At 39.0% G+C, this 13,766-nt stretch overlaps 1 protein-coding gene across 1 annotated transcript; it reads right to left on the reverse strand.

Annotated features, from left to right (window-relative positions):
• Nucleotides 1-10,816: 10,816 nt before the first annotated feature.
• On the reverse strand, nt 10,817-11,772 carry LOC102907538 (olfactory receptor 1468). Its single transcript, XM_006998211.2, has one exon. It carries the CDS (start codon nt 11,759-11,761, stop codon nt 10,817-10,819), a length of 945 nt encoding a protein of 314 aa, XP_006998273.1. The 5' UTR covers nt 11,762-11,772.
• Nucleotides 11,773-13,766: the final 1,994 nt, after the last annotated feature.

Here is a 13,766-nt window from a genome sequence, read left to right on the forward strand (position 1 = left end):
TGTTGTTCTGTTTAGTTAGTTGTCTCTTGTTCCAATGTGTTCAAGGATATTTCCCAGTTTCTCTTTATCAGGTTCGGAATAACTGGTTTTTTGTTTAAGTCTTTGATCCACTTGGACTTCACTTTTTTCAGGGTGATAGATAAGTATCTATATGCATTCTTCTACATATTGTCATCCAGTTAGACCAGTACCATTTGTTGAAGATGCTTTCTTTTTTCATTGTATATTTCTATCTTCTTTATCAAAAATCAAATGTCCATATATTTAGGTATCAGGGTGACTATGGCCTCATAAAATTAATTTGGCAGTCTTCTTTCTGTTTTATTTTGTGAAATAATTTGAGGACTATTGGTATCAGCTCTTCTTTAACAGTCTGGTAAAATTCTGCACTAAAGCCATCTGACCCTGTGCTTTTTGGTTTGGGAGACTTTTAATAACTGTTTTTATTTCCTTAGGGGTTATAGGTCTATTTAATTATTTTTCTGATCTTCATTTAACTGTTGAACTTTGCCAAAACAAGGCAGGACAGTCCTTCAAAATTCCTGCTTCACAGAAGAGTCTGCCAGATATTCTGCAGGACACAGAGGAAAGTGACTGACAAACTTTGCTGATATAAGGCAGGCCAGTTCTTCAAATTTTCTGCTTCACTGAAAAGTTTGCAGAAATTCTGGGCCTGTAGGCTGAAGATGGATGCCACAATGTTGCAGAGCAAATCTGGGTAACTGTCCAGTCAGCCAAATGTCTCTGTTGTTAGATAATATTACATACTTCTGGGTCTTTGATGGAGTTGAAGAAGAGATATAGTTGCAGTTTTTCTTAGTTATGATACAAAGTAAGTTAGGTGTAAAACTTTGGATTCACTAAGATAGGATAGATAATGTGTTATTTTCTCTGAATATGCTAACTACAAATGGACAGACTATTGTAAATGTAATTCTACTTGATAACTGTTTTTGTTGTGTATAGTTTTACTATGTTAAAGTTAAAACATTTCTTTTTATTTAAACAAAAGGGAAAGATGATGTAGAATATTATTTTAAGTTGTGTTACATTTGTTTATGCCATGGAACATTCATTTAACAATGAAGAGATATGCTGCATTCTTTTATGTTGCATGTCCTTAACTCTGTGAGACTGCATTACTTTGCCTGTTTAAAACACCTGATGATCTAATAAAGATCTGAACAGCCAATAGTTAGAGAGGAGAAAGGATAGGTGGGGCTGGCAGACAGAGAGAATAGATAGGAGAAATCTGGGAAGAAAAGGATTAAGGAACAAGAAGAAGAGGAGAGAAGGACTCTAGGGGCTGGAACCCAGCCACACAGTCAGCCATGGAATAAGACTGAAATTAAGATATACAGAAGTAAGAGAAATGTAAAAGCCCAGAAGCACAAAGGATAATTTAAAGTTAAGAAAAGCTTACTAGCAACAAGCCAAGTTAAGGCCTGATATTTGTAATCAAGAATAGCCTACAGCTCTAGGCTCAAAGCCACAGAGCACAACCTGTGCTCCCTATCCCACCCATTACAACCCCAGCTGCAGGCCAGCAGGTAAGATTCCCTCAGGTAGGTCTGCACAAACCCCCATCATACCTTGTAATCTACAAGCCCCACTCCATCACCTAAACCTGCCCATCCCCTGTGACCTCAGTGCCTCCCTGAGACACAGACTCTGCCAGTTCTGATTGGACCAAGAGGTAAGTGACTGTTCTCTCTAGAAGTAACCGTCTTATTAAATAAGAAACACAGAGCCAATGTAAAGATGAAAGCCCAAGAGGTCAGAGCTAAGAGCCTTACCCTTCCTGCTTCAGTGATGCTCTTCAGCCAAGAGAGCTACTTCCTGTGTTTTTGTCTTTATATAGACTTTCTGTTCTGCCTTCTCAATGGTTGTAAACCCAACCACATGACTGCCTCGTTACTGCCTATCTGTACAGACCTCCAGGTCTTCTATGGTTGGTATTGAGATTAAAGGAATGTGTCTCCAATGCTGGCTGTATCCTTGAACAGACAGAGATCTATCTAGCTCTGCCTACCAAGTGCTGGGATTAAAGGTGTGCACCACAAACGCCCAGCTCCGCTATGGCTTACTATTAGCTCTGACCCCCAGGTAACTTTATTTATTAACATTCAAATATAATCACATTTCAGTACAAATAAAATATCACCATATTTCCCCTTTTCTATTTTAATACAAAGAAAAAAGGAAAAAGGTTATAACTAACATAAGAGAAACTATATACAAAAGTACAATAACTATATACAATATATACAAGTAATAAATACCTAAACAATGTCTAGTCCATTTATATTTGACAAATTCAGAGAAAATAATTCAATTATCTATCCTATTTTGGTAATTCCAAAATGTACCTAATTCACTTTCTATCCTAACTAGTCTTGACCTACAACTAACTAATCTTCAACTATAAGTAACTAATCTTCAACTCCCTCAGAGACCCAAGAAGGAAATAATATTTCCTAACAAAAAAAAACCAAGAAGTGCATGCAAGCAACTTCCAAAAAAATTGTGAGTTGACAGAAACAGCCAGCTGCTTGGAGAGTCACCTGAGGATTCTCCGCAGTGTTGGGGCATCATCTTCAACCTATAGGCTTAGCGTGTCTGACAGACTCATTTGTGAAGTAGGATGTACACAAGGTCAACTGTTCAACCTCACATTTGGTGAATGCAGTCCATGTACCAGAAACACCTGAATTCCACTAGTGTCCTGTCATGATTCATGATTTTAAATTCTGGAACTTGTTGATTTTTTTAAATTCAGCTGTCCATTCTTCTTGGCTGTGTATATGTGACTTCATCTCAGCATCCCATTCTTCTTCATATCCCTCTATTAAATGCCAGTCTACTATTGAGAGGTGTGAGCTTAGTTATTCTTCAAAAATAACTGTTTCAGCTGCTGTTCCATTGCACATCAGAAGCCATCAGTCCACTGCCTGTTCAGGTGCCTTTGAAGAAAAGGGCACTGTACTTTTTTCGGATTGCGAAGGCCACTTCAGGGATGGTGCCATATTGTCCTGGCTTCAGAAGATGCCTTTTGATAAAGCCATAACCACACTTCTTTTGACAAGAATCAGTAGTCCTTTGTTTCTTATCCTGTCTGTCCTGTCTGTCAGTAGTTGATTCAAGGATACTTTGTTGTCCAGTGGCTAACTTTTGTCACAATGAAAGTTAATTCCATATGCAGTTTCTTCAATGCCCATATTTTCTCTGAAGTAGATTGGTATTGCCAGGAGCTGACATGTCTTATAGTCATAACAAAAAAGAAAATTTTTCTAAGTTATTGAAACATTTTAAATGCCATATTTTGTAGATCTCTGAAGGGTTTGAAGATGACCTGTCTATCTAAAATACATCTGCTCAATCTTGAAAACATACCTAATATTACTACAAGTTCTATTGTAATGTCTAACTACTAACTTTCATTTCTTTTTCCTAATAGTTGGTAATAATAACATTCAAGGATCAGAAAATTGCATTATTTGTTAAATGAACAGTATAAGTACAATTAGAAATATGTATATAGCATTTTCTAGCAATATCAATTTCAATATATATAATTTGTATATAATATAAAACAATCCAATCCAATGTAAAGTATTTAAAATTAGTAATTGTCTTTTTCTTTTTCTTTTTGTTTAAAAACAAGAATCTTAAACCTAACCTCCTTTGCTTAGCCCCTTTCCTAGCCCTTGACAACAACTTGTAACCACCCCCCTAAACAATGAAAATTATCCCAGACCCAAAATCCATTAAAAAGACCAAAAAACCACCTGCCTCACACCACCTCTTTGGGAATGTGGGCATCGTATTCTTAAAATTGCTTCCTGCTGGGTATGGGCCAAGGTATCTTTATCCTGAAAAGAAAAAATTTAGGTTAATTGTGAAATTCTAGGAAAGGTAACTCTATCCTTCATTATCTAGTCTGTGTATAATGCCAAAGTTCAGGTTTTATCTCAAGTCCTTCTTCAAGTAGTCTTTGAGACTGGATTATCTCAGCTAGACCTCTCAAAATTGCTCTGAGCACTTTGAAGTTCAAAGCTGATCTATAGATGATGTTTGTCAGCTTAGTGATATTATTATTGTCCATGTGGAATTGTTTTTGTTGTGGGGCCCCATCTTCTTCCTGGCGACTTCAGTTGATGTTAGGCCTGGCCATGATTTCCTGCAGAAAATTGATAAGAGACTGGAACACAAAGACATATATGTGTGTGTATATATATATATAACATATATATATTTTACATATATATATATAACATATATATATTTTACATATATATATATGTATATATATATATATATTTGGAGCCTTTTTTCTTTCTAGAATTAGTTAGTACTCTATATGACCTTTTATATCTTAACAAAGTTTAAAATGTATGTATATCTATATATCTATATAATTCTATAAATTTTGATATAAAATTCATACTTTAAGAAAAGTTTAAAGAATCAGAATAGAATCAAAGTGTTGAGATTAGTAATAGAATAGTCCCTTATTTAATTTGGTTTTTCTCCTGTCCCATAGCAGAAGCTGGCTCTTTTCTTCTGGCATGATACAGGGAGTTTGCATTTTCCTTTTAACAACATGCTTGAGTTTAAAGAAGGAGAGAGCCATTCTCCAACTCCAAAGTGAACTTTAAATTTTAATTGGTCTGGGACTACAAGAAGACAAATAGTGTTAAATTTCTTTAGAGAAGAGCAGAAAAACACATTTAGGAAGACTTATACATTTTTTTAGATGATATACCCATACGCCATTTCACTCTGTTTCCTAGGATAGATGATTTGTCCCTTTTCATCAGTTGTCTCATTTGTCCTGTGTTCTTCAGATTCCTTAACCTTCACTCTCCTAAAAGACAAAAACAAAAATCTTTCCCCTATCTAGCCAGTCACCCCAGGCTCTAGGCCCTAGGCCCAGGAGAACAAGCCATGTCCGTCTATACTCACCCATTACACCCCCAATTGCAGGCTAGGAGGCAATACTCTTGCAGTTAGGCCTGCCCCCTGTAATATTCAAGCCCCACTCATTCATCCAAACATGCCTATCCCCTGAGACCTCAGTGGCTCCCTGAGGCACAGACTCAAACAGCTCCAATTGGACCAAGAGAAAAATGACTGTTCTTCCAGGTGGTCAGCCCAGTCTTTAGACCAAGTGCTCTGAGACACAACCTATGCCCTCTAACCCCACCCATTGCAGCCCAGTTGCAGACAGAAGCAAGACTCCTGTGGGCAGGTCTTCCCACCCCCCTGTTTGTCCCTGCAATCTACAAGTCCCATGCCATCCTCCCAACCCACCCATCACCTGAGACCCCAGGAACTCTCTGAGACACAAACACCACCAGTGCAAATTGGACCAAGAGTGGGTTCCCAAGACGCACACACCACTTGCACTGATTGGAGGAAGAGAAGAGTAGATACCAGTGTTGGAATACAATCAACAACATGAAGAGCAATGTGGCACCACTAGAACCTAGTGGCTCTACAGCAGCAAGACCTGAACATCCCAATATAGAAGAAGCCCAAGAAAATGACCTTAAAATGGCCTTATGAGGATGACAGAGAACTTTAAAGAGGAAATGAAAAATTCCCTTAAAGAAATCGAGGAAAAGACAAACAAAAATTGGAAGAAATCAATAAATCCCTTAAAGAAAGTCAAGAAAACAAACAAACAAAAAAAGCAAACAAAAAACAATCAAACAGGTGAAGGAAACAGTTCAAGATTTCAAAATTGAAATAGAGGCAATAAAGAAGACACAAGCCAAAGGAATGCTGAAAATGGAAAATCTAAGGAAATGAATAGGCACTACAGATGCAAGTATAACCAACAGAATGCAAGCGATAGAAGAGAGACTCTCTGGTGTTGAAGATATGATAGAGGAAATACATTCATCAGTCAAAGAAAACATTAAAGCCAACAAAGTCATAAAACAAAATGTGCAGGAAATCTGGGACACTGTGAAAAGACCAAACCTAAGAAAAATTGAGATAGAAGAAGGAGAAGAATACAAGCTCAAAGGCACAGAACATGTATTCAACAAAATCGTAGAAAAGGCTTTTCCAAACTAAAGAAGGAAGTGCCTATGAAGACACAAGAAGCTTACAGAACACCAAATAGATTGGACCCAAAACAAAGTCCCCTCACCACATAATAATCAAAATACTAACCATACAGAATAGAGAAAGAACATTAATAGATGCAAAGGAAGAAGGCCAAGTAACATATAAAAGCAGAATAATACCAGACTTCCCAGTGGAGACTCTGAAAGCCAGAATGTCCTGGACAGATGTTATGCAGACACAAAGAGACCACAGATGCCAGCCCAGAGTACTATACCCAGCAAAACTCTCAATCACCACAGATGGAGTAAACATATTCCATGATAAAATCAGATTTAAATAATACCTATTCACAAATTCAGCCCTACAGAAGTACAAGAAGGAAAAAATGCAACCTAAGGAAGTTAGATAAACCCATGAAAACACAGGAAATAGATAATCCCACAAATAGATAAACCAACAAATCTCAAAGAAACACACACACACACACACACACACACACACACACACACACACACACACAATCACCAAAAAGTAGCAGGAATTACCAATCACTGGTCATTAATATCCCTTAATAACAATGGACTCAAATTCACCTTTAAAAAGACACAGGCTAACATAATGGATATGAAAACAGAATCCATCCTTCTGCTGCATACAAGAAACACACTTCAACTTCAAAGACAGAGTAAAGGGCTGGGACAAAACTTTCCAATCAAATGAACTTAAGAAGCTGGTGTAGTTATTCTAATATCTAACAAAATAGACTTCAAGCTAAAATTAATCAAAAGGGATTGAGAAAAACATAACATATTAATCACAGGAACAATCCATCAAGATGAAGTCTCAATTCTGAATATTTATGCATCAAATACAAGGGCACCCATACATGTAAAAGAAAATAAAGTTTAAATTGCCTATCAAACCCCATGCACTAATAGTGGAAGACTTGAACACCCCATTCTCACCAATGGATATGTCTGCCAGACAGAAACTTAACAGAGAATAAGGGAACTAACAGATGTTATGTTTTTTTTTTATTTTACAATACTATTCAGTTCTACATAACAGCCACAGATTCCCTTGTTCTCCCCCTTCCTGCCCCCTCCCCTTCCCCCCAGCCCACCCCCCATTCCTACCACCTCCAGATCAAGGCCACCCCCGGGACTGAGATCGACCTGATAGACTCAGTCCAGGCAGGTCCAGTCCCCTCCTCCCAGATTGAGCCAAGCGTCCCTGTATAAGTCCCAGGTTTCAAACAGCTATCTCATGCAGCGAGCCCAGAACCTGGTACCACTGCCTAGATGCCTCCCAAACAGATCAAGGCAGTCAACTGTCTCACCTGTTCAGAGGGCCTGATCCAGTTGGGGGACCCTCAGCCTTTGGTTCATAGTTCATGTGTTTCCATTAGACTCCCAGTGCTCCACCCGTGGCCTAGCCATGAATGTCTGTATCCAGATTCCTCAGTACTTGGATGGGGTTTCTGGCCCAACTATTAGGGTGTTTGGCCATCCCATCACCAGAGTAGGTCAGTCCCGGCTGTCTCTCGGACATTGCCAGCAGTCTTTTGTGGGGGTATTTTTGTGGATTTCTGTGGGCCTCTTTAGCACTTTGTTTCTTCCTTTTCTCATGTGGTCTTCATTTACAATGGTCTCCTATTCCCTGTTCTCCCTCTCTGTTCTTTTAATTTAAAAGTCAAAATCCAAAGTCTCTTCTGAGATTCATGTAATCTCCTAAGTACAATCTACTGTAAAATCAAATTCAAAAAGCAGATAGATCACATGCTTCCAACATGGCACAGGACATACATCACTCTTTCAAAACATAGGAAAAGGAGTATAGTGAGAAAATACTGGACCAACGCAAGACTGAAAACCAGCTGGGGAAAATCCAAACTCTGCATCTCTATGTTTGATGTCAAAGCACTGTTCAGATCTCTAAATCCTTTCAGTTTTGTTGACTGCAACATACTTCTTTCTCTTGGGCTGGTTCCACTTCATGTTAGTAGCTTTCCTTGACAGATATCACATGGCTCTGGCATCTCTAGCATCTTGGGTTCTCCAAGGCAATCCATGCTTCAACCTCACAGCTTTACACAATGACCTCCATGGGCCTCCACTAAGGGACACCCCTGACACATGCCTGGCCTCAGCACCTTTCCTTAGTTGCTCCTTGACTCTAAAGTCAGAACCACATGGCCAAAGCTTCCAAGTCCTGCTGTTTGCTGGGGCTGAAACCTTGACCCCTTGTTCAATTACAACTTTACCAGTTTTCTGTCCTTGAAGGTTTCCTTCACTGCCTAAGCTTGTCTATTCTGAAACTGGATCAGTAGACCAGGCTAGCCTCAAACTCAGAGATCTGCCAGCCTCTGCCTCTGGACTGCTGGGATTTAAGGTGTGAGTCACCACACCCAGCTCTCAGCTTTTCTTTAATTCTTTTTCACAAGTTGGAAATATAGCTGTGTGGCATCTTGCCTTGAGGTCACCACTCCTTTAATTCCATTTCTTAATTTGTTTATATCCTTGAACACATGACTTAGCTTCAACCCAATTCCTGGTGCTCTTTTTCTTTTCAAATTGTATATTTTGCATTTTTCCTTGCTCAGTTTGTTCCTTTTCATTATAAATACATTTAAGAGTTCCTGCTAATAACCACATGACAGAGTTTATACTAGACTGTTTTGAGATTTCCTCAGCTAAAGGAATTTATCTAAACTCTTCACTTTAGCCTCAGGCAGAGTCTTAGGACAAGGGCAAAAGGTAGGCACATTCTTCACCAACTTAATACAAGAACAATCTCTAGGCAACATACTAAAACTCTACTCCTCTGAAACCTCTCTAGCCAGGCTCCTATAGTTCATCAAATCACATTGTTTTCAATGTTCCTACTAATGTTGCCCATTAAGCAGCACTTAAAGCATTCAACTGCTTTTTAAATTCACATTCCCAGGGTCCATATTCCTTCAAACAAAAGCATGGTCAGGCTTATCACAATGATACTCTAGTCCCTAGTCCCTGGTACCAATATCTGTCTTGGGTGTCTATTGCTATGAAGAGACCCCATGACCATGCAACTCTTATAATGGAAAACATTTAATTAGGGGTTGGTTCAGAGGTTTAGTCCATTATCAACATGGTGTGGAAAAGGAGCTGAGAGTACTACATCTTGATCTGCAGGCATTAGGAAGTGCCTGAACTAGGTATAGCTTAAGAATAGAAGACCCCAGCCGGGCGGTGGTGGCGCACGCCTTTAATCCCAGCACTCGGGAGGCAGAGCCAGGCGGATCTCTGTGAGTTCGAGGCCAGCCTGGGCTACCAAGTGAGCTCCAGGAAAGGCGCAAAGCTACACAGAGAAACCCTGTCTCGAAAAACCAAAAAAAAAAAAAAAAAAAAAGAATAGAAGACCCCAAAGCTCACTCCCACAGTGACACACTTCCTTCAACAAGGCCACATCTACTTCAAAAAGTAACACCTCCTCATAATGCCACACCATATGAGCTTATGGGGGCCATTTACATTCAAACTCCCACAATTATGGATTCCTTTTCTAATATGGGAGATGGAAGGAGGTTGGGAAAGTAGAGGAATAATCTGAAGATGAGAATTTTATTTGTTATCTTCTGTGGATGGATGGCCAGCAAGGGAATGGCTCATTCTCCTGATAACTTGCCTTGGACAGCCAAGGGTAACTCCTAAATCCTGATAAAAGATCTTGCTCTTCATATTTACTATGGCCACAGGAAGGTACCAAGTCTGTAGTATTCTTCAGGGTCTGCACCACATTTCAAGCACCTCCTTTCCTATGCATCCCTATATATGAGGCTCTGTGTCCCAATGGTGTTTAGGTGCTGCAGTAACTCATTAGAGACAGTAAATATCTAAGACATCTATAGAGGGGAGTAATAAGTGTCAGTGATCTTACACCTTGCTACAGTTTGGAGAGGAGAATTTGAACAATTGTAAAAAGTAACTAGAAACTACATGATAAAAGACATAATATTTTTTAGAAATTTTTAAATAAATGGATGTTAAAGACACACCATTTTCAATTGTTTGTGCTGGCACTATGTGGATACATTGTAACTCCCTGTAAATAAGCCCTTTGAGGAATGAGTGTTTCCTGGCATGCATCCCACTTCTATGATACAACTTTTTATAGTTACTAATATACGTTGAGGATAGTAATATCTAAAAATTACACTTTTCCACATCATGTTTAATTGTTAATAAATAAAACAATATGCATAGACAATACATCCACTTACACAAAATAATACTAAAGATTAAAAAATTTTAAGAATGAATAAAAGGCAAGATTTTCTCAGAAACAGCACATAGAAGACATTAGGAGTTGGGAGGCTGAGATACTGGGATGTTATCATTGACTTAGGATTTTGGAGGGAAATTTAAAAATTAAACCATAGTTAAAGCAGAATTCAACTGAACTGATAAAATTTTGTTATGACTTATGGTATAAGAAATGGAGGTCACTAAAATATTAGCTCTAATATATGCCTTTTCAGGATCACCCAAAAAAAAGCAAAATAGAATAGTCAGGTTCACAAAAACAGTTTCTGTCTTCAACTTCACACTTAGATGTCTCCTCTTTTACATGCTGGACAATTGCTGTTCTATGCTTTTAACAGAATCTTGGATGGCAATGAGGAAATCTGGAATATCATCCCCACATTAGTACATTCTATTTATTGGGTGAAAATTTCCAAAATTATCAAGTGTAACTATCAAAGACAGAATGGAATTTTCTTCTTACAAAAAACTCTTGCCAGGGCCCCCTTCATGTCTCTGTTCCTCAGACTATAGATGAAGGGGTTCAGCATGGGTGTCACCACTGTGTACATCATAGCCATGACAGTCTCCTTCACAGTAGAGTTATTAGCTGATGGACATAAGTAAAGGCCAATAATTGTCCCATAGAAGAGAGACACCACAGACAGATGTGACCCACAGGTGGAGAAGACCTTGTGGATGCCTTTAACAGAAGGAACCTTAAGAATGGAGGAAACGATTCGTGCGTAGGACATGACAATGAGAAGGAATGGAATAACAATAACAAGCCCTCCCATGATGAATATCACCAACTCATTAACATGTGTGTCAGAGCAGGACAACTTCAGCAGAGGAGATATGTCACAGAAAAAGTGTGGGATCACATTGTTCTTACAGAAAGATAATCTGGCCACAAGAAGGGTGTGCAGCATGGCATGGAATGTGGTCAGCATCCAGGACAGAACCACCAGACTCACACAGAGCTTAGGACTCATAATGCTGGTATAATGAAGGGGAAAGCAGATGGCCACATAGCGGTCATAGGCCATGACCACAAGGAGGAAGCTCTCAAGGTCTGCAAAATACAGGTAAAAGTACAGTTGTGCCAGGCAGCCTGCATAAGGGATGGAGGGGCCTTGGCTCTGCATGTTCTGCAGCAATTTGGGCATTGTGACAGAGGAGAAGCAGAGGTCAGAGAAGGACAAGTTGCTGAGAAACAAGTACATGGGTGTGTGGAGATGGGAGTCCAGTAGAATGAGGATGATGATGATGACATTTCCCAGGACAGTGGTGAGGTACATGGCCAGGAACAGGGCATAGAACAGCTGTTGTTGCTCTTGGGGAATGGGCAGGCCCAGGAGCAGGAATTGGGAGATGACAGTTTGGTTCTCTTCTGTCATATTCTTTCTTCTGGACTTTAAGGGAAAATGATTTAGATCCTTAGAAATTCAAATAAAAATAAACAGATTTTTAGGCTCTTTATCTATTATTTATTTTAAAACAATTGATCTCATAACCAAAATTATAAACTTACAATATCTGTAATAACTGATGATCTTTTTAAAAAGCTTTCTTGGGTGTTTCAGTATTTTATCATTTTCTGGACACATTCACCTGTGAGCTTTTGCGACATAAAACATGTTAGTTGTTTTCCTTACCTGTCTGAATGGCCATCCTAGGCAGCTGTAATTGGCTTCTTTCTCTTAGTGTCTCTTACACATTGGTAGTCCTCAGGATTCTGAAAATTTATTTTTTTAATAGGATTCTGAAAATAAATTTTTTAAATAACCCCATATATATGTATACATATACATATATGTGTCTGTTTGTCTATGCCAGGGCTGAAATTGACATCTGAAATTCAGCTGTGAAGTCTCTGTCACCCTCAGAATTCTATCCTGTTGCAAAGTAGTTGTAACTTCTTGGATATGTCACAGGCGTGTCAAGTGCAGCAGATCTAAGTGAAACACACGATCCCACTTTGCTCTTTCCCACCTGCCCCTGTTCTGCTCTCGGTTCTGTAGAGAGGACACTGGGGACTCAGTTCTGTAAAGGTGACACTGGAGAACTGATAAATCCAATGTCTGCAAGGCCTGGATCCAATAAGAAATGTGTCAATTTTATTTCTCTTCCTAGCACTGTCAATCTAACAAATCCTGGAGCTCCTCTTAGTTTCTACTTCCTCCATTCATCTCCACACCACCACACTCCTAGAGCAGGCTGGCAACTAGATACTGCCAGGATTGTACAAGATTGCCAACATTTAATTCATTATACTTTGAATAATTTAATGTGATGAGCCTCAGGAAACCAGTTAAAGGACTTACCATCCTTACCTTCCTCTTATTCAAGCCAACTTTCAATACTATCCAAGGCTCTTATCATATTCACAAATGATGCTTTGTTACCAGAGCCATGATACACCTGTGTGCTGCTCTTCTCCAATGCTAGTCTTAAAAGTCACATTTTCTTGCTTCTGGCATTTTACACTTGTTGTTTCTCTTGCCTGTAATTTCTTCCCTTCTTTAGCCCCTTCACCAATGTTGCCCTCATTTATCTTTCATAGATATTTTATGCCACTTGCTAATCAAAAATTTCCACACCACACTGAGATCTGTTACCATGATCTCACAGCAGCCTATGTTCTTCTCACATGCTTCAATACCCCTGATCACTGATTCATGTAGGTTTGCCACCAGACTGTGCACTAAATGCAGGAGAGGCCATGTCCTCCTTCATCTTGCAGCATGGCCAGCCCATGGCATAGTACTTGTGTGTGACTAGTGTTCATAAATGATTTTTGTTGTGTTTCAATCTGAAACAGACTCCTTAAATTAAAGGCTACAGGCCCCCCACTAAATTAGAGCCAATACCCATACTAAATCTTGAAGTGGTATATGCCTTCAGCCCCAGTATTCTGGATACAGAGGGAGGCAGACCTTTGTGAGTTTGAGGCCAGTCTGGTCTACATAGAGTCCCAGGCCAGTCAGGGTAACACAGTGAGACCTGTCTCAAATCATACTATCCATATTAATAATCACTAGACTCGATTCATTTAGCACTAATTTTGACACTTGTTAATGTGACTAGTGCTATTTTGTTTTTATAAAAAATAAGAATAGATGTGATGTGCTGCACTGCTCAGTAATGGTGATGACTCAACGAAATTCTTATGTTTCATTCTACAAGAATTCATGTCATGATTAACTTACTTGTGAGTTGGACAAGGCTCTGGCACTTATTTTTGTGAAATACAAATCCTAATATTACTAAGAATGTAGTTTTCAATGTCATTAGCATTTAGGAAAGCAGACTAGAGTAAAGAAAAATACCTTCTGTAATGGGATGAGCCTCCCACAGTCAAAGATAAGAGAATGTAATCTCCTGAGTAAGAACTCTGCTTCC

This window comes from Peromyscus maniculatus, chromosome 8 (genome assembly GCF_049852395.1).
Source record: "Peromyscus maniculatus bairdii isolate BWxNUB_F1_BW_parent chromosome 8, HU_Pman_BW_mat_3.1, whole genome shotgun sequence".
Taxonomy (NCBI): domain Eukaryota; kingdom Metazoa; phylum Chordata; class Mammalia; order Rodentia; family Cricetidae; genus Peromyscus; species Peromyscus maniculatus.

What these genes read in the sequence shown, in the direction of transcription:
- LOC102907538 (XM_006998211.2), bottom strand. Translation starts at nt 11,761, where the DNA reads ATGACAGAAGAGAACCAAACTGTCATCTCCCAATTCCTGCTCCTGGGC.